We start from the raw sequence: 21,168 nt of genomic DNA, 5'->3' as shown, positions 1-21,168 counted from the left end.
AAGAGTCCAGGTCTGTGACCCCACAGTGTGACCATTCTGGGCCCAGGTAAGATAAGCGCTAGAGATGAACCAACACAAGACTTTGGGGAGCATGGGAGACCTCCCGAAATCACAGGGATCACCTTCCCATCTCCAAGAGGAAAGGAGAGGCATAGAGACATGGAGCCAAGGTGGGGAATCAGAAAACATGATGAAAAGTCCAGATCTGTCACCCCAAGTACACCTGTATATCCCAGACCATCCTAACAGACAGGGGAGGGAATGGGGTCCGTCTTCAAAAGACAACCACAAACCACAGCACACCAGTGTTGTGGAGTGACTTCATGGATGACGCCTCACTGTCCAAAGCTTTGGTCATGGTGTCAGCCCTCCCTGAAAAACATCAACATCATCATCAAATTTTGGTCTTTATTACTCCCATTTAAAAGCTGCCGCCAAGGTCAGATGGAGACACAGATTCAAGACCAGGATATGGAATTGCAGAAATGTGGCAAAGAAAACAATTCCCAACACATCATTCACCACACTGGGTCAGCAAAGAGGTGCTGCATGCAAAATGCCCCAAGGCCATGGGACAAGACTGTCCCGCCCATCCAGGACCAGCATAAAAGCCAGCCAAGAGGCACTCTTCCTCACACACTTCTCCTGACACCTTCCGCTCCTGCCAACAACAGGTGAGTCTCAAGCCCTTGACCCTCCTCCTCCTGCACTCTGGGCCCTTCACTTCCATCAGGCTCAGCCCCAGCCTCCGCAGCCCTCACATCTCCCCACAGCCCCACAACAGCCTCCACACTCCATCACCCTCCTGCATCACTGCCCCTCACACCCCCACAACTCTGCCCTGCCTCACTCCCTTCTCTTCCAGGCACCATCCACATCACAGCCATGGCCTGCAACAACCTCTGCCAGCCCTGCGGACCCACCCCGCTGGCCAACAGCTGCAACGAGCCCTGTGCCCTGCAGTGCCAGAACTCCAGCGTCATCATCAACCCTTCCCCTGTGCTGGTCACCCTGCCAGGACCCATCATGACCTCCTTCCCCCAGAACACCGCCGTCGGATCCACCTCCTCGGCTGCTCTGGGCAGTGAGCTCAGTGCCCAGGGACAGCCCGTCTCTGGTGGATTTGGCTTTGGCCTTGGCTACGGCCTGGGAGGCCTGGGCTGCTATGGCAGAAGGGGCTATGGCTACATCTGCTAAGGGCCCTCAGCACCAGCCCTGACACCACCAGCTCTGGCCTCTGGCAACAGCTCCTGCAAGCAAAGCACCTTGGCTGGTGGCCTCTCTACTTGTACCTCTCTCCTGATTACTTCAGCTTCTTTGTTCTTATCAGTGTTGCATTTAAATAAAGTTCTCTTGCATCACAACCTGAGTTGCTCCTTCTTCTTTTTCAATTCCTACAGTCTCACATCCTCACCATGTGCAATGCCAGCACTCAACTGTTATGTTGGATGGAAGGGAAGCAAAGAATATTACTTAGCAAATATGTCCCCACAAACCAGTAACAACCCACGCTGACATGAGATACAGGACAGAGGGGAGACTTTCCAAAACACAACACAAGGCCATCACCTGATCTACCAAAGGCTTTGACACAACAATTCTCTCCTGGGCACTGCTCTGCCAAAGTCACTCTAGGCCAGCAGAGCCATGAAAAATTCTCTCCCCAGCAGCACTCTCAGATAACACAGGAACAAGAGCACCCACTTGGAACTGAAATCTGGAGAGCAAGTACTTCCAACCCCTTTGCTCAAGAGGACCCAGGAAGAGCAGCATATCCAGGACTATGGCCAGATCTGTTTTGGACCTCCCAGAAGAGGGACCCCATTGCGTCTTACTCTCTGTGACCATCTACACTCTGAAGAATTCTTGCTTCCTTTGCCTATGGTATTACCTTTGGTTTCAAATGTGCACGTGCCTTCTTTCCCCTCATGTGTGCAGTGCCAAGAACAACTGGGCTCCCACACATTGTGACACCCCTCTGACCAGCCTTGTCTCCTCAGAGTCCCAGCTCTCTCATTCTCTCCTCTAGCAAAGATTCTCCAGCCCTTGCACCATCTGGTGGCCTTCAACTGGTCTTTGTCCACTACCCCCTTGTGCTTCTTAACCTGTGGAGGCCAGAACGGTCCACACCACTCCACACGGAATTCCACCAGTGCTCTAAAGAGAGGAAGGACCACCTCTCCTCACTTCATAGCAACAATTTTCAGAAATCTATCTTGGACACTGGGGCCATCCTTTGAAGTAAAGCTCCACTGCAAACTTGTGGTTTCTTCATTCTCCACCACTCACTTTCCACACTCTCAGCCCAGAGCATGACTTGGGGCCCAAAGCCTTTCTGTCCAGATGCAGAACTTTACATTTTCCACACTTGAAATGCAGGAGATTCCATTAATCCCTAGACTCCAGATCCCTCTGTATGGTGGATCAACCAAGTGGGGTCTCAAACACTCCATCACCTGCCAGCTCGCTAAAGGGGCAACTCTCCCACTACCCACAAGGAATGGAAGAGTCCAGGTGCTCACACCTGGCACAGAAGCAAAGCCCAGACAAGGCTGACAGACCTGGAATAGTTTGGGGACCCTCTTCATCACACAATCACAAACCAAAGCCATGAGTTCCACAGAATGACCTCACTGATGACACCCCAGCTCTCAAATCTTGGTCACATCTTCAGTCCACTTTGACATGCACCATAAACACCAGCCTTTGGTCTCAAACACTCACACTTGAAAGGAGGAATAACCACGATGAAAGGGGCAGCTTCTCATGCACAGCACTGCTGTAAAGCTCGCACCAGCCTGATATGGCTGCAGTGGAATGGGGCCTCTATACACAACACGCCCACAAACTGAAGCACAAAAGTGCCATAAAATTACCTCACTGATGACAACCATATATTTCTTGTGCTTCTGTTGTATATTCTGGTTTCACAGACACACATCACCCATGCCAACGCTCCCAAATACCAAGTCTCACATTAAAGCTGACAGCAAGGTCACACAGACACGGCCTCAAATGCCATGACAGGTTCAGAATTTTGGCACCGGGATAGGGAAGGAGAGAATGGAATAGGATGGCAGGGGACACCCATCACACCCAGAAGAGCTGCAAAGCCCAGATGATCCTGACGTGGCTGTGGGGGAATGAAGACCCTCTCCACAAGACATCCACAAACCACAGCACAACAGGGCCAGGGCATCACTTGAGTGATGACACCCCACTGTCAAAAGCTCTGGTCACGTCTCCAGTCCTCCAAAAAAAATATCATCATCAACAGCCTTTGGTCTCTAATACTTGCATTTAAAAGCTGCCGACAAGGTGACATGGACACGGATTTTAAACTGGACGTGACACTGCAGAGTTGCAGGATGGAAAACACTCCCAACCTCAGGACTCACCACTCTGAGCCAACCAGGAACTGTGGCCTGCAAAATGCCCCAAGGCCATGGGACAAGGCTGTCCCGCCCCTCCAGAACCTGCATAAAAGCCGGCCCAGAGCCTCTCTCCCTCACACACTTCTCCTGACGCCTTCTCCTTCTGCTCCGGCTGACAAGGTGAGTCTCAAATCCCTGACCCTGCTGCTCCTGCACTCCTGGCCCCTCTCTGCCAGCATGCTCAGCCCCAGCCTCAGCAGCCCTCACGCCTCCCCACAGCCCCACAACAGCCTCCACACTCCCTTGCCCTTCTAACACTTGACCCTTTGTACCCCTACACCCCTGCCCTGCCTCATCCCTTCTCTTCCAGGCAACCTCCACCCCACAGCCATGGCCTGCAACAACCTCTGCCAACCCTGCGGACCCACCCCGCTGGCCAACAGCTGCAACGAGCCCTGTGCCCTGCAATGCCAGGATTCCCGCGTCATCATCAACCCTTCCCCTGTGCTGGTCACCCTGCCAGGACCCATCATGACCTCCTTCCCCCAGAACACCGCCGTCGGATCCACCTCCTCGGCTGCTCTGGGCACTGAACTCAATGCCCAGGGACAGCCCATCTCTGGTGGATTTGGCTTTGGCCTTGGCTATGGCCTGGGAGGCCTGGGCTGCTATGGCAGAAGGGGCGGCTACATCTGCTAAGGGCCCTCAGCACCAGCCCTGACACCACCAGCTCTGGCCTCTGGCAACAGCTCCTGCAGGCAAAGCACCTCAGCTGGTGGTCGTCCTACTCGCACCTCATCCTCAATCTCTTCAAGTTCTCTCCCTTGCCTTTTCATTCTTCTGCAGCAATAAAGTTTTCCTGCATCAAAGCCTCACATGTTTCCTCTTCTTTTTTCAATTCCAAACACCTCACACCCTCATCCATGGGGTGGATGGCAAAGGGGCACAACACCTTCCAAAACAAGTAGGCCCCCACCAGTAATAACCAAGAATGGCATGGAAGCAGGGTTGAAGAGTGACCTTTCAGAACATGAAGAAACATATCACCTGCCATACCAAAGGCCTTGACACAACAGTCAAGGCTCATTGCTCTGGAAAAGTCTCTCCATGCCAGCATGACTTTGACAATATCTTCTCTCATCAGAACTCTCAAGCCATACAAACATCCACTCTCAGAGAAACTCAGGAAGGGATGCAAGCGCTTCCATCCCCTCTGCTTAAGTAAGGTGACCCAGAGAAGGATTTCCAGAGGCATGGACAGTTCAGGTTTTCATCTCTCTGGACAGAGAGACTCCTGCGCCTCTTCCACTCTCTGACCACTCTCACACTAAAAAAAAGGCTTGTCTGCTCTGCCCATGGAATTCCATCTCTTTTCACTTCTGCCATTGCCAACTTCTCCTTTGCATCTGCAGCACTGAGAAAAGCTGTGATCCCTCAGCTTCATTCCCTGCCATCAGGGATTTACACACACTTGTAACAACCCCCCAGCCAGCCTTGTCTCCTGGAACTCCCTCGCTCTCAGTCCTCTGTGAAAAATCCTCCAGCCCTTTAAATACCTGGGTAGCCCTGAACTGGCCTTGTTTCACTAACTCTGTGGGCTTCCTTTCCTGGGAAGCCCAGAACTGCTCACACTGACCACAACATTTTTGAGCATGTTGAACAGTGTTGGCCTCACGGATACGACTCTTGAGTTACTTCATTTGAAGTTTGACTCCAGCTTGACTTTGGATCACAAGGCTCCAGGTCATGTTGTTTAAATATTCTATAAATAGAGCAGTCCACCTCACTGACCCTTTACACCACCTGTACATCCTTGCACACTCTGGCATGATGCAGTAGGAGACAGGGCCAAAGGCACTGCCAAGAGGTGGAGGTAAACACCAGCCATGGCTCCCTCATCATCCACACTATGATTTTTTCTTTCTGTAGATAACACAGAGGTCACTAAGACATGATTTTGCCCTTCAAAATCAACTCTGACTGCTCCTCATCACCTTGTACGAGCTGCACTTGGAAATGCTCTGTAGGGGAGAGAATTGTCCCATCCTTGTGTGCAGGAACAAGATCCCTGGAAATCCATGGGCAAGGTGGAAGGCTGTAAATGCCCGGGAAAGGGCAGGTCCTAAAGTCCGGCACAGCCACAAAGGCCAGACCAGCCGGACAGGGCTGTAAAGGAATGGGGTCCCTCTCTCAAATGCAACCACAAACCAAAACACACTTGTCGTATGGGAGGACATCAGTGATGACGTCCCAGTTTTCATAGGTTTTTGTGGTTTATTCTGCTTTCTCTGACGCGCACCTTCCAAGCAAACGCACCCAAATACCAACTTGCACTTTAAAGCTGCTGCCAAAGTCAGATGGACACGGGCACAGCAGCAGGATACAGAATTGTAGAGTTGCAGGAAGGGAAACAGTCCATAGTTCATGACTCGCTAGGTTGGGCCAGGTAAAATGAACATTATGATTTTCATTCAGGTACATTGAGAGAGTAAAAAGGTCCATACATTTGTACTGAAAATGGAATGAACCCAAGTCCTCCAACTGCTCCTGACATGTTGTCTTCTTATCCTTCACCATTTTTCCTATCTAGGTCTCACTCAGAGCCCAGCAATGGGACCACAGAGTGTGACTTTGCTGGGCCCAGCTGAGACGAGTGCCGCAGATGAATAAAACAAAAGACATTGGACAGCAGGGGAGGTATCACAGGGATTGTTCTCCCGTATCCGGAAGGAAAGGCCTGACATATAAACAGGTTTAGAATGCTGGCAACAGAACAGGGAGGGAGAGAATGTGATGGAAGGGGACACCCATCACACCCAGAAGAGCTGCAAAGCCCAGACGAGCCTGATGTGGCTGTGGGGGAATGAGGACCCTCTCCACAAGACATCCACAAACCACAGCACAACAGGGCCAGGGGATCACTTGAGTGATGACACCCCACTGTCCAAAGCTCTGGTCACATCTCCAGTCCTCCAAAAAAAATATCATCATCAACAGCCTTTGCTCTCTAATACTTGCATTTAAAAGCTGCCGACAAGGTGACATGGACACGGACTTCAAATTGGACATGACACTGCAGAGTTGCAGGATGGAAAACACTCCCAACCTCAGGACTCACCACTCTGAGCCAACCAGGAACTGTGGCCTGCAAAATAGCCCAAGGCCAAGGGACAAGGCTGTCCCACCCCTCCAGAACCAGCATAAAAGGCAGCCCACAGCCTCCCTCCCTCACACACTTCTCCTGACGCCTTCTCCTCCTGCTCCTGCCAACAACCAGGTGAGTCTCAAGCCCCCAAACCTCCTGCTCCTACAACCCCGGCCCATCTCTTCCACCATGCTCACCCCCAGCCTCAGCAGCCCTCATGCCTCCCCACAGCCGCAAAACAGCCTTTACACTCCATCACCCTCCTGCATCAGTGCCCCTTGCACACCCATAGCCCTGCCCTGCCGCATCCCTTCTCTTCCAGGCACCCTCCACACCACAGCCATGGCCTGCAACACCCTCTGCCGACCCTGCGGACCCACCCCGCTGGCCAACAGCTGCAACGAGCCCTGTGCCCTGCAATGCCAGGATTCCCACGTCATCATCAACCCTTCCCCTGTGCTGGTCACCCTGCCAGGACCCATCATGACCTCCTTCCCCCAGAACACCGCTGTCGGATCCACCTCCTCGGCTGCTCTGGGCAGTGAACTCAGTGCCCAGGGACAGCCCGTCTCTGGTGGATTTGGCTTTGGCCTTGGCTACGGCCTGGGAGGCCTGGGCTGCTATGGCAGAAGGGGCTATGGCTACATCTGCTAAGGGCCCTCAGCACCAGCCCTGACACCAACAGCTCTGGCCTCTGGCAACAGCTCCTGCAAGCAAAGCACCTCAGTTGGTGGCCTCTCTACTTGAACATCACACCTGATTCCTTCAGCTTCTTCCTTCTTATCATTCTTTCACTTCAATAAAGTTCTCTTGCATCACAACCTGAGTTGCTGCCTGTTTCTTTTGAATTCCAATGGCCTCACATCCTCACCCTGTGCAATGCCAGCATTCAACCATTATATTGGATGGAAAGGGAGCAAAGAACATTTCTTATCACATATGTCCCCAGCAGTAACAGCCAACACTGACATGGTAAATAGGAGAGAGGGGGGAATCTTCCAGAACATGACACAAGGCCATCACCTCATCGACCAAAGGCTTGGACACAACAATTCTCTCCCAGCCACTGCTATGCAAAAGTCGCTCTATGCCAACATGGACTTGAAAAATTCTCTTCCCAACAACATTCTGGAGTACTTCCCATGAACAGAGAAATAACATCATGCACTTGGGCAGGAACTCCTGAGGGCCAATGCTTCCATCCTCTTTCCTCAAGCAGGCCCAGCAGGAGCAGGCTTTTCAGGATTATGGCCAGTTCCATTTTGAACCTCCAAGAAGAGGGACCACATTGTCTCTTACACTGTGTGAACATACACATACACTGAAAAACTTTTCCTTCCTTTGCCCATGGAATTCCATGTACTTTCACTTGTGCACTTGACCTCTTTCCCTTCATGTGTGCAGTGCTGAGAACAGCTGGGCTCCCACTCAGTAGTGAAATCCCCCTGCCCAGACTTGTCTCCCGAGAGTCCCAGCTCTCTCAGTCTCTCCTCTAGCAGAGATTCTCCAGCCCTAACACTGCCTGCTGGCCCTCAACTGGTCTACGCCCACTTGCCCCTTGTACTTCTTAACCTGTGGAGGCTATAACACACACCACTCCACGTGGGATCCCAGCAGTGCTCTAAATAGAGGAAGGGCTACCTCCCCTCACTTCATGGCAGCAATTTTCAGAAATCTGGCTTGGACAGTGGTGCCATCCTTTGAAGTAAAGCTCCACTGTGATCTTAAGGTTCCTTCAGTCTCCACCAGCCTCTTTCCAGACACTCAGCCCATAGCTTGACAGGGCCTATGTGACATTCTTGTCCAGATGTAGAACCTCACATTTTCCCCGCTTGAATAGCAGGAGATTTCTTTAACCCCTAGAGTCCAGATCCCCCTGAATGGTGGATCAACCAAGTGGGGTCTCACACTCTATCACTTTCCAGCTCGCTACAGGGGCAATTCTCCCACTACCCACAAGGAATGGAAGAGTCCAGGTGCTCACACCTGGCACAGATGCAAAGCCCAGACCAGGCTGACAGACCTGGGATAATTTGGGGCACCTCTTCACCACACAACAACAAACCCAAACCCATGAGTTGCACAGGCTGACCACACTGATGACACCCCAGCTCTCCAAATCTTGGTCACATCTTCAGTCCTCTTTGACACGGACCATCAATACCAGCCTTTGGTTTCAAGCACTCACACTTGAAAGGAGGAAGGATCACGACGCAAGGGGCAGCTGCTCATGCACAGCACTGCTGTAAAGCTCGCACCAGCCTGACATGGCTGCAGTGGAATGGGGCTCCTCTTCACAACACACCCACAAACTGAAGCACAAAAGTGCCACAAAATGGCCTCACTGAAGACAACCATATTTTTCTTAGTCTTTTGTTGTATATTTTGGTTTCTCAGATACACATCACCCATGCCAACACTCCCAAATACCAAGTCTCACATTAAAGCTGACAACAAGGTCACACAGACATGGCCTCAAATGCCATGACAGGGCTGAGTCGTGGGGAGGAATACTCTCCCCACCGCATGACTTGCAAGGCTGTGACTAACAAAAAAGATATGATAACTCTAGATATGGTTCCTCTAGAGAGCTCCAAGGTCAACACTCTTCTTCTGAAAAGTGAATGTCTGCAGTTCCTTCAACTGTCATTCATGTCTTCTTCTTATCCTGCAACAGTTTTCCACTTTAGATCTCACTCAGAGCCCAGCAATGGGACCACAGAGTGTGACCCTGATGGGCCCACTTGAGACGAGGGCTACGGATGAACCAGCAAAAGACATTGGACAGCAGGGGAGGTGTCACAGGGATTGTTCTCCCACATCCAGCAGCAATGGCCTGGCATACAAACAGGTTCGGAATTTTGGCAGCAGGATACGGAAGGAGTGAATCTGATGGAAGGGGACACCCATCACGCCCAGAAGAGCTGCAAAGCCCAGACGATCCGGACGTGGCTGTGGGGTAATGAGGACCCTCTCCACAAGACATCCACAAACCACAGCACAACAGGGCCAGGGGATCACTTGAGTGATGACACCCCACCGTCCAAAGCTCCGGTCACGTCTCCAGTCCTCCAAAAAAAATACCATCATCAAAAGACTTTGGTCTCTAATACTTGCATTTAAAAGCTGCCGACAAGGTGACATGGACACGGACTTTAAACTGGACATGACACTGCAGAGTTGCAGGATGGAAAACACTCCCAACCTCAGGACTCACCTCTCTGAGCCAACCAGGAACTGTGGCCTGCAAAATGCCCCAAGGCCATGGGACAAGGCTGTCCCGCCCCTCCAGAACCTGCATAAAAGCCGGCCCAGAGCCTCTCTCCCTCACACACTTCTCCTGACGCCTTCTCCTTCTGCTCCGGCTGACAAGGTGAGTCTCAAATCCCTGACCCTGCTGCTCCTGCACTCCTGGCCCCTGTCTGCCAGCATGCTCAGCCCCAGCCTCAGCAGCCCCCACGCTTCCCCACAGCCCCACAACAGCCTCCACACTCCCTTGCCCTTCTAACACTTGACCCTTTGCACCCCTACACCCCTGCCCTGCCTCATCCCTTCTCTTCCAGGCAACCTCCACACCACAGCCATGGCCTGCAACAACCTCTGCCGACCCTGCGGACCCACCCCGCTGGCCAACAGCTGCAACGAGCCCTGTGCCCTGCAATGTCAGGATTCCCGCGTCATCATCAACCCTTCCCCTGTGCTGGTCACCCTGCCAGGACCCATCATGACCTCCTTCCCCCAGAACACCGCCGTCGGATCCACCTCCTCGGCTGCTCTGGGCACTGAACTCAATGCCCAGGGACAGCCCATCTCTGGTGGATTTGGCTTTGGCCTTGGCTACGGCCTGGGAGGCCTGGGCTGCTATGGCAGAAGGGGCTATGGCTACATCTGCTAAGGGCCCTCAGCACCAGCCCTGACACCAACAGCTCTGGCCTCTGGCAACAGCTCCTGCAAGCAAAGCACCTCGGCTGGTGGTCGTCCTACTCGCACCTCATCCTCAATCTCTTCAAATTCTCTCCCTTGCCTTTTCATTCTTCTTCAGCAATAAAGTTTTCCTGCATCAAAGCCTCACGTTTCCTCTTCTTTTTTCAATTCCAAACACCTCACACCCTCATCCATGGGGTGGATGGCAAAGGAGCACAACACCTTCCGAAACAAGTAGGCCCCCACCAGTAATAACCAAGACTGGCATGGAAGCAGGGTTGAAGAGTGACCTTTCAGAACATGAAAAAACATATCACCTGCCATACCAAAGGCCTTGACACAACAGTGCTCTCCTGCTCATTGCTCTGGAAAAGTCTCTCCATGCCAGCATGACTTTGACAATATCTTCTCTCATCAGAACTCTCAAGCCATACAGACATCCACTCTCAGAGAAACTCAGGAAGGGATGCAAGCGCTTCCATCCCCTCTGCCTAAGTAAGGTGACCCAGAGAAGGATTTCCAGAGGCATGGACAGTTCAGGTTTTCATCTCTCTGGACAGAGAGACTCCTGCGCCTCTTCCACTCTCTGACCACTCTCACACTAAAAAAGGCTTGTCTGCTCTGCCCATGGAATTCCATCTCTTTTCACTTCTGCCATTGCCAACTTCTCCTTTGCATCTGCAGCACTGAGAACAGCTGTGATCCCTCAGCTTCATTCCCTGCCATCAGGGATTTACACACACTTGTAACAACCCCCCAGCCAGCCTTGTCTCCTGGAACTCCCTCGCTCTCAGTCCTCTGTGAAAAATCCTCCAGCCCTTTAAATACCTGGGTAGCCCTGAACTGGCCTTGTTTCACTAACTCTGTGGGCTTCCTTTCCTGGGAAGCCCAGAACTGCTCACACTGACCACAACATTTTTGAGCATGTTGAACAGTGTTGGCCTCATGGATATGACTCTTGAGTTACTTCATTTGAAGTTTAACTCCAGCTTGACTTTGGATCACAAGGCTCCAGGTCATGTTGTTTAAATATTCTATAAATAGAGCAGTCCACCTCACTGACCCTTTACACCACCTGTACATCCTTGCACACTCTGGCATGATGCAGTAGGAGACAGGGCCAAAGGCACTGCCAAGAGGTGGAGGTAAACACCAGCCATGGCTCCCTCATCATCCACACTATAATTTTTTCTTTCTGTAGATAACACGGAGGTCACTAAGACATGATTTTGCCCTTCAAAATCAACTCTGACTGCTCCTCATCACCTTGTACGAGCTGCACTTGGAAATGCTCTGTAGGGGAGAGAATTGTCCCATCCTTGTGTGCAGGAACAAGATCCCTGGAAATCCATGGGCAAGGTGGAAGGCTGTAAATGCCCTGGAAAGGGCAGGTCCTAAAGTCCGGCACAGCCACAAAGGCCAGACCAGCCGGACAGGGCTGTAAAGGAATGGGGTCCCTCTCTCAAATGCAACCACAAACCAAAACACACTTGTCGTATGGGAGGACATCAGTGATGATGTCCCAGTTTTCATAGGCTTTTGTGGTTTATTCTGCTTTCTCTGACGCGCACCTTCCAAGCAAACACTCCATACCAACTCACACTTTAAAGCTGCTGCCAAGGTCAGATGGACATGGGTACAGCAGCAGGATACGGAATTGTAGAGTTGCAGGAAGGGAAACAGTCCATAGTTCATGACTTGCTAGGTTGGGCCAGGTAAAATGAACATTATGATATTCAGGTACATTGAGAGAGTAAAAAGGTCAATACATTTGTACTGAAAATGTAATGAACCCAGTCCTCCAACTGCTCCTGACATGTCGTCTTCTTATCCTTCACCATTTTTCCTATCTAGGTCTCACTCAGAGCCCAGCAATGGGACCACAGAGTGTGACTTTGCTGGGCCCAGCTCAGACGAGCGCTATGGATGAATAAAACAAAAGACATTGGACAGCAGGGGAGGTATCACAGGGATTGTTCTCCTGTATCCGGAAGGAAAGGCCTGACATATAAACAGGTTTAGAATGCTGGCAACAGAACAGGGAGGGAGAGAATGTGATGGAAGGGGACACCCATCACACCCAGAAGAGCTGCAAAGCCCAGACGAGCCTGATGTGGCTGTGGGGGAATGAGGACCCTCTCCACAAGACATCCACAAACCACAGCACAACAGGGCCAGGGGGTGACTTCATTCATCACACCCCACTGTCCAAAGCTGTGGTCACGTCCACAGCCCTCCTCAAAAAACATCTTCATCATCAAAAGACTTTGGACGCTAATACTTGCATTTAAAAGCTGCCGCCAATGTCACATGGACAAGAGCTCAAAAGTAGGACATGACACTGTAGAGTGGCAGGATGGAAAACACTGCCCACCTCAGGACTCCCCACTCTGAGCCAACCAGGAACTGTGGCCTGCAAAATGCCCCAAGGCCATGGGACAAGGCTGTCCCGCCCCTCCAGAACCTGCATAAAAGCCAATTCTGTGCCTCTCTCCCTCACACACTTCTCCTGACGCCTTCTCCTTCTGGTCCTGCCAACAACCAGGTGAGTCTCAAACCCCTGGCCCTGCTGCTCCTGCACCCCTGGCCCCTCTCTTCCAGCACGCTCAGCCCCAGCCTCAGCAGCCCTCACACCTCCACACAGCCCCACAGCAGCCTCCACATTACCACCTCTCACACCCCTACACCCCTGCCCTGCCTCACCCCCCTCTCTTCCAGGCACCCTCCAACCCACAGCCATGGCCTGCAACAACCTCTGCCGACCCTGCGGACCCACCCCGCTGGCCAACAGCTGCAACGAGCCCTGTGCCCTGCAATGCCAGGATTCCCACGTCATCATCAACCCTTCCCCTGTGCTGGTCACCCTGCCAGGACCCATCATGACCTCCTTCCCCCAGAACACCGCCGTCGGATCCACCTCCTCGGCTGCTCTGGGCAGTGAGCTCAGTGCCCAGGGACAGCCCATCTCTGGTGGATTTGGCTTTGGCCTTGGCTACGGCCTGGGAGGCCTGGGCTGCTATGGCAGAAGGGGTGGCTACATCTGCTAAGGGCCCTCAGCACCAGCCCTGGCACCACCAGCTCTGGCCTCTGGCAACAGCTCCTGCAAGCAAAGCACCTCGGCTGGTGGTCTCTTGACTTGAACCTCACACCTGATTCCTTCACTTTCTTCCTTCTCAGCATTCTTTCACTTCAATAAAATTCTCTTGCATCACAACCTGAGTTGCTGCCTGTTTGTTTTGAATCCCAATGGCCTCACATCCTCACCATGTGCAATGCCAGCACTCAACTGTTATGTTGGATGGAAAGGGAGCAAAGAACATTTCTTAGCAAATATATCCCCACCAACCAGTAACAACCAACACTGACATGGCAAACAGGGGAGAGGGGCAACCTTCAGGAACAAGACACAAAGCCATCACCTTGTCTACCAAAGGCTTGGACACAATAATTCTCTCCTGGACACTGCTCTGCCAAAGTCACTCTAGGCCAGCAGAGACTTCAAAAATTCTCTTCCCAGCCATGCTATTGAGTCCTCCCCATGAACAGAGGAATAACATCATGCACTTGGGCAGGAACTCCAGAGTGCAAATGCTTCCATCCCTCTTGGTCTAGCAGGCCCAGAAGGAGCACGATTTTCAGGACTATGGCTAATTCAATTTTGGAGCTCCCAGCAGGGCAAACCCATTATCTCCTATACTCTATGAGAAACGACACACACTGAAAAATTCTTGGCTCCTTTGCCCATGGAATATTGTGTCTTTTCACTTCTGCATGTGACCCCTTTCCCTTCATGTGTGCAGTGCTGACAACAGCTGGGCTCCCACACACGGGTGACACCCCTCTGCCCAGCCTTGTTTCCTCAGACTCTCAGCTCTCTCAGTGTCTCCTCAAGCAAAGATTCTCCAGCCCTTGCAATAACTCATAGCCCTCAGCTGGTCTTTGTCCACTATCACCATGTGCTTCTTCACCTGCGGAGGACAGAACTGTCCACACCAATCCACACAGGATCCTGCCAGTGCTCTAAAGAGAGGAAGGGCCACCTCCCCTGACTTCATGGCAACAATTTTCAGAAATCTGTCTTGGACACGGGTGACACACTGGTTGAAGTAATGCCCCACAGCAACTGTCTGGTCTTTTTGTTCTCCACCAGCACCACAGGGCCCTGCTCACAAAAGCCACTTTCCAGACTTTCAGCCCACAGCATGATCTGGGGCCCAGTGCCATTCCTGTCCGGATGCACAACTTCACATTTCCCTTGCAAGAAATCTGATTGATTCCTTTAAGCCTTAGTCCTGAGGTCCTTCTCACTGGTGGAAAGGACAAGAAACACCTCAGACACTCCATCACTGGCCACCTCGCTAAAGGGGCAACTTTCCCACAGCTTACAAGGAATGGAAAAGTCCAGGCTCTCACATCTGGCACAGATGCAAAGCCCAGACCAGCCTGACAAAACTGGGATAATTTGGGTACCTCTTCACAACACAACAACAAACCAAAACCCATGAGTTCCACAGGCTGACCTCACTGATGACACCCCAGCCCCCAGAATCTTGGTAACATCTTCAGTCCCCTTTGACACGCACCATCAACACCAGCCTTTGGTCTCAAACACTCACACTTTAAAAGAGGAATAACCACGATGGAAGAGGCAGCTGCTCATGCACAGCACTGCTGCAAAACCTGCACCAGCCTGACATGGCTGCAGTGGAATGGGGCTCCTCTTCACAACACAACCACAAACTGAAGCACAGAAGTGCCATAAAATTACCTCACTGATGACAACCATATTTTTCTTGGGCTTCTGTTGTATATTCTGCTTTCTCAGACACACATCACCCATGCCAACGCTCCCAAATACCAAGTCTCACATTAAAGCTGACAACAAGGTCACACAGACATGGCCTCAAAAGCCATGACAGGGCAGAGTCGTGGGGAGGAATACTCTCCCCACCTCATGACTTGCAAGGCTGAGTCTGACAAAACAGATATGATAACTCTAGATATGGTACCTCTGGGGAGTTCCAAGTTCAACCCTCTTCTTCTGCAAAGTGAATGTCTGCAGTTCCTTCAACTGCCCTTCATGTCTTCTTCTTATCCTGCAACAGTTTTCCATTTTAGATCTCACTCAGAGCCCAGCAATGGGACCACAGAGTGTGACCCTGATGGGCCCACATGAGACGAGCGCTACGGATGAAGCAGCACAAGACATTGGACAGCAGGGGAGGTGTCACAGGGATTGTTCTTCCGTATCCAGCAGGAAAAGACTGGAATATACACAGGTTTAGAATGTTGGCAGCAGGATAGGGAAGGTTAGAATGGAATAGGATGGAAGGGGACACCCATCACACCCAGAAGAGCTGCAAAGCCCAGATCAGCCTGACGTGGCTGTGGGGGAATGAGGACCCTCTTCACAAGACATCCACAAACCACAGCACAACAGGGCCAGGGGATCACTTGAGTGATGACACCCCACTGTCCAAAGCTCTGGTCACGTCTCCAGTCCTCAAAAAAAAATACCATCATCAAAAGACTTTGGTCTCTAATACTTGCATTTAAAAGCTGCCGACAAGGTGACATGGACACGGACTTTAAACTGGACATGACACAGCAGAGTTGCAGGATGGAAAACACTCCCAACCTCAGGACTCACCACTCTGAGCCAACCAGGAACTGTGGCCTGCAAAATGCCCCGAGGCCATGGGACAAGGCTGTCCCACCCATCCAGAACCTGCATAAAAGCCGGCCCAGAGCCTCTCTCCCTCACACACTTCTCCTGACGCCTTCTCCTTCTGCTCCAGCTGACAAGGTGAGTCTCAAGTCCCTGACCCTGCTGCTCCTGCACTCCTGGCCCCTGTCTGCCAGCATGCTCAGCCCCAGCCTCAGCAGCCTTCACGCCTCCCCACAGCCCCACAACAGACTCCACACTCCCTTGCCGTTCTAAAACTTGACCCTTTGCACCCCTACACCCCTGCCCTGCCGCATCCCTTCTCTTCCAGGCACCCTCCACACCACAGCCATGGCCTGCAACAACCTCTGCCGACCCTGCGGACCCACCCCGCTGGCCAACAGCTGCAACGAGCCCTGTGCCCTGCAATGCCAGGATTCCCGCGTCATCATCGACCCTTCCCCTGTGCTGGTCACCCTGCCAGGACCCATCATGACCTCCTTCCCCCAGAACACCGCCGTCGGATCCACCTCCTCGGCTGCTCTGGGCACTGAACTCAATGCCCAGGGACAGCCCATCTCTGGTGGATTTGGCTTTGGCCTTGGCTACGGCCTGGGAGGCCTGGGCTGCTATGGCAGAAGGGGCTATGGCTACATCTGCTAAGGGCCCTCAGCACCAGCCCTGACACCACCAGCTCTGGGCTCTGGCAACAGCTCCTGCAAGCAAAGCACCGCGGCTGGTGGCCTCTTGACGTGAACCTCACACCTGATTCCTTCAGCTTCTTCCTTCTCAGCATTCTTCAATAAAATTATCTTGCATCACAACCTGTGTTGCTGCCTGTTTGTTTTCAATTTCAATGGCCTCACATCCTCACCATGTTCAATGCCAGCACTCAACTGTTATGTTGGATGGAAAGGGAGCAAAGAACATTTCTTAATACAAATATATCCCCACCAACCAGTAACAACCAACACTGACATGGCAAACAGGGGAGAGGGGCAACCTTCAGGAACAAGACACAAAGCCATCACCTGGTCTAACAAAGGCTTGGACACAACAATTCTCTCCTGGACACTGCTCAGCCAAAGTCACTCTAGGCCAGCAGAGACTTCAAAAATTCTCTTCCCAGTCATTCTATTGAGTCCTCCCCATGAACAGAGGAATAACATCATGCACTTGGGCAGGAACTCCAGGGTGCAAATGCTTCCATCCCTCTTGGTCTAGCAGGCCCAGAAGAAGCAGGATTTCCAGGACTATGGCCAATTCAATTTTGGAGCTCCCAGGAGAGCAAAACCATTATCTCCTATATTCTATGAGAAACCACACACACTGAAAAATTCTTGCCTCTGCCCATGGAATATTGTGTCTTTTCACTTGTGCATGTGACCCCTTTCTCTTCATGTGTGCAGTGCTGACAACAGCTGGGCTCCCACACATGGGTGACACCCCTCTGCCCAGCCTTGTTTCCTCAGACTCGCAGCCCTCTCAGAATCTCAAGAATCTCAAGCAAAGATTCTCCAGCCCTTGCAATAACTCATAGCCCTCAGCTGGTCTTTGTCCACTATCACCATGTGCTTCTTCACCTGTGGAGGACAGAACTGTCCACACCACTCCACACGGGATCCTGCCAGTGCTCTAAAGAGAGGAAGGGCCACCTCCCCTGACTTCATGGCAACAATTTTCAGAAATCTGTCTTGGACACGGGTGACACACTGGTTGAAGTAATGCCCCACAGCAACTGTCTGGTCTTTTTGTTCTCCACCAGCACCACAGGGCCCTGCTCACAAAAGCCACTTTCCAGACTTTCAGCCCACAGCATGATCTGGGGCCCAGTGCCATTCCTGTCTGGATGCACAACTTCACATTTCCCTTGCAAGAAATCTGATTGATTCCTTTAAGCCTTAGTCTTGAGGTCCTTCTCACTGGTGGAAAGGACAAGAAACACCTCAAACACTCCATCACTGGCCACCTCGCTAAAGGGGCAACTCTCCCACAGCTTACAAGGAATGGAAGAGTCCAGGCTCTCACATCTGGCACAGATGCAAAGCCCAGACCAGCCTGACAAAACTGGGATAATTTGGGTACCTCTTCACAACACAACAACAAATCAAAACCCATGAGTTCCACAGGCTGACGTCACTGATGACACCCCAGCCCCCAGAATCTTGGTAACATCTTCAGTCCCCTTTGACACGCACCATCAACACCAGCCTTTGGTCTCAAACACTCACACTTTAAAAGAGGAATGACCACGATGGAAGAGGCAGCTGCTCATGCACAGCACGGCTGCAAAACCTGCACCAGCCTGACATGGCTGCAGTGGAATGGGGCCCCTCTTCACAACACACCCACAAACTGAAGCACAAAAGTACCATAAAATTACCTCACTGATGACAACCATATTTTCTTGGGCTTCTGTCGTATATTCTGCTTTCTCAGACACACATCACCCATGCCAACGCTCCCAAATACCAAGTCTCACATTAAAGCTGACAACAAGGTCACACAGACATGGCCTCAAAAGCCATGACAGGGCAGAGTCGTGGGAAGAAATACTCTCCCCACCTCATGACTTGCAAGGCTGTGTCTGACAAAACAGATATGATAACTCTAGATATGGTACCTCTGGGGAGTTCCAAGTTCAACCCTCTTCTTCTGCAAAGTGAATGTCTGCAGTTCCTTGAACTGCCCTTCATGTCTTCTTCTTATCCTGCAACAGTTTTCCATTTTAGGTCTCACTCAGAGCCCAGCAATGGGACCACAGAGTGTGACCTTGATGGGCCCACTTGAGACGAGCGCTACGGATGAACCAGCACAAGACATTGGACAGCAGGAGAGGTGTCACAGGGATTGTTCTCCCGTATCCAGCAGGAAAAGCCTGGAATATACACAGGTTTAGAATCTCGGCACCGAGATAGTGAAGGAGAGAATGGAATTGGATGGAATGGGACACCCATCACACCCAGAAGAGCTGCAAAGCCCAGATGATCCTGACGTGGCTGTGGGGGAATGAGGACCCTGTCCACAAGACATCCACAAACCACAGCACAACAGGGCCAGGGCATCACTTGAGTGATGACACCACACTGTCCAAAGCTCTGGTCACGTCTCCAGTCCTCCAAAAAAAATATCATCATCAACAGCCTTTGGTCTCTAATACTTGCATTTAAAAGCTGCCGACAAGGTGACATGGACACGGACTTTAAACTGGACATGACACAGCAGAGTTGCAGGATGGAAAACACTCCCAACCTCAGGACTCACCACTCTGAGCCAACCAGGAACTGTGGCCTGCAAAATGCCCCGAGGCCATGGGACAAGGCTGTCCCGCCCCTCCAGAACCTGCATAAAAGCCGGCCCAGAGCCTCTCTCCCTCACACACTTCTCCTGACGCCTTCTCCTTCTGCTCCGGCTGACAAGGTGAGTCTCAAGTCCCTGACCCTGCTGCTCCTGCACTCCTGGCCCCTCTCTGCCAGCACGCTCAGCCCCAGCCTCAGCAGCCTTCACGCCTCCCCACAGCCCCACAACATCCTCCACACTCCCTTGCCCTTCTAAAACTTGACCCTTTGCACCCCTACACCCCTGCCCTGCCGCATCCCTTCTCTTCCAGGCAACCTCCACACCACAGCCATGGCTTGCAACAACCTCTGCCGACCCTGCGGACCCACCCCGCTGGCCAACAGCTGCAACGAGCCCTGTGCCCTGCAATGCCAGGATTCCCGCGTCATCATCGACCCCTCCCCTGTGCTGATCACCCTGCCAGGACCCATCATGACCTCCTTCCCCCAGAACACCGCCGTCGGATCCACCTCCTCGGCTGCTCTGGGCAGTGAGCTCAATGCCCAGGGACAGCCCATCTCTGGTGGATTTGGCTTTGGCCTTGGCTACGGCCTGGGAGGCCTGGGCTGCTATGGCAGAAGGGGCTATGGCTACATCTGCTAAGGGCCCTCAGCACCAGCCCTGGCACCACCAGCTCTGGCCTCTGGCAACAGCTCCTGCAAGCAAAGCACCTCAGCTGGTGGCCTCTCTACTTGTACTTCACTCCTGATTCCTTCATCTTCTTCGTTCTTATCATTCTTTCACTTCAATAAAGTTCTCTTGCATCATAACCTGAGTTGCTGCCTGTTTCTTTTGAATTCCAATGGTCTCAAATCCTCACTCTGTGCAATGCCAGCACTCAGCCATTTTGTTGGATGGAAAGGGAGCAAAGAACATTTCTTATCACATATGTCCCCAGCAGTAACAGTCAAGAACAATATGAGAAATAGGGGAATAGCGGGGAAGCTTCCAGAACATGACACAAGGCCATCACCTCATCGACCAAAGGCTTGGACACAACAATTCTCTCCTGGACACTGCAATGCCAAAGTCACCCCATGCCAGGAAAGCCACGAAAAATTCTCTTCCCCGAAGTGCCCTCAGATAACAGAGGAACAAGAGCACCCACTTGGAAAAGAAATGTGGAGAGCAAGTACTTCCAACCCCTGTGCTCAAGCAGACCCAGGAAGAGCAGGATTTCCGGGACTATGGCCAGTTCAGTTTTGGACTTCCAAGAAGAGGGACCCCATTGCCTCCTACACTCTCTGACCATCCACACACACTGAAGAATTCTTCCTTCCTTTGCACACGGAATTCCATCTCTTTCACTGGTGCACGCGCCCCCTTTCTCTCCATGTCTGTAGCACTGAGAACAACTGGGCTCCCACACACTGGTGACACCCCCTGCCCAGCCTTGTCTCCTCAGCCTTGTCCCAGCTCTCGCAGTCTCTCTTCTAGCAAAGATCCACCAGGCCTTGCAATATCTCATAGCCCTCAAGTGGTCTTTGATCCCCTTCTGCTTCTTCACCTATCGAGGCCAGAACTGTCCACACCACACACATGGGATCTCAGCACTGCTCTAAAGACAGGAAGGGCCACCTCTCACAATATCATGGCAACAATTTTCAGAAATCTGTCTTGGACACTGCTGACACCTCACTGAAGTAATTCCCCACTGCAACCTTCTGGTCACTCTGTCCTCAATCAGCATCACAGGCTCCTGCTCACAAAAGCCACATTAC

The 21,168-nt window shown here is 52.0% G+C and overlaps 7 protein-coding genes and 2 pseudogenes across 8 annotated transcripts in view; 7 read left to right on the top strand and 2 right to left on the bottom strand.

Annotated features, from left to right (window-relative positions):
- The window catches only part of LOC128819137 (feather beta keratin-like), a 68,953-nt gene that overhangs the window by 41,879 nt on the left and 5,906 nt on the right, over window positions 1-21,168 (bottom strand). The window lies entirely within an intron of this gene.
- The window catches only part of LOC128819028 (feather beta keratin-like), a 93,900-nt pseudogene that overhangs the window by 67,783 nt on the left and 4,949 nt on the right, over window positions 1-21,168 (bottom strand).
- On the top strand, window positions 865-1,206 carry LOC128819320 (feather beta keratin-like). The gene has a single exon (XM_053999424.1). It carries the CDS (start codon window positions 886-888, stop codon window positions 1,195-1,197), a length of 312 nt encoding a protein of 103 aa, XP_053855399.1. The 5' UTR covers window positions 865-885; the 3' UTR covers window positions 1,198-1,206.
- On the top strand, window positions 3,765-4,128 carry LOC128819284 (feather beta keratin-like). The gene has a single exon (XM_053999358.1). The coding sequence runs from the start codon at window positions 3,765-3,767 to the stop codon at window positions 4,071-4,073; it is 309 nt and encodes a 102-aa protein (XP_053855333.1). The 3' UTR covers window positions 4,074-4,128.
- LOC128819260 (feather beta keratin-like) lies at window positions 6,612-7,179 on the top strand. The gene is made up of 2 exons (XM_053999306.1): window positions 6,612-6,651; window positions 6,842-7,179. The coding sequence occupies exon 2, from the start codon at window positions 6,862-6,864 to the stop codon at window positions 7,171-7,173; it is 312 nt and encodes a 103-aa protein (XP_053855281.1). The 5' UTR covers window positions 6,612-6,651; window positions 6,842-6,861; the 3' UTR covers window positions 7,174-7,179.
- On the top strand, window positions 10,088-10,505 carry LOC128819096 (feather beta keratin-like). The gene has a single exon (XM_053999038.1). The coding sequence runs from the start codon at window positions 10,103-10,105 to the stop codon at window positions 10,412-10,414; it is 312 nt and encodes a 103-aa protein (XP_053855013.1). The 5' UTR covers window positions 10,088-10,102; the 3' UTR covers window positions 10,415-10,505.
- Window positions 13,182-13,566, top strand: LOC128819277 (feather beta keratin-like). Its single transcript, XM_053999347.1, has one exon. It carries the CDS (start codon window positions 13,182-13,184, stop codon window positions 13,488-13,490), a length of 309 nt encoding a protein of 102 aa, XP_053855322.1. The 3' UTR covers window positions 13,491-13,566.
- On the top strand, window positions 16,165-16,771 carry LOC128819254 (feather beta keratin-like). Its single transcript, XM_053999293.1, has 2 exons — window positions 16,165-16,249; window positions 16,440-16,771. The coding sequence occupies exon 2, from the start codon at window positions 16,460-16,462 to the stop codon at window positions 16,769-16,771; it is 312 nt and encodes a 103-aa protein (XP_053855268.1). The 5' UTR covers window positions 16,165-16,249; window positions 16,440-16,459.
- LOC128819089 (feather beta keratin-like) lies at window positions 19,315-20,244 on the top strand (annotated as a pseudogene).

This window comes from Vidua macroura, chromosome 1, assembly GCF_024509145.1.
Source record: "Vidua macroura isolate BioBank_ID:100142 chromosome 1, ASM2450914v1, whole genome shotgun sequence".
NCBI lineage: Eukaryota > Metazoa > Chordata > Aves > Passeriformes > Viduidae > Vidua > Vidua macroura.
This window is presented reverse-complemented; position numbering and strand designations above follow the sequence as displayed.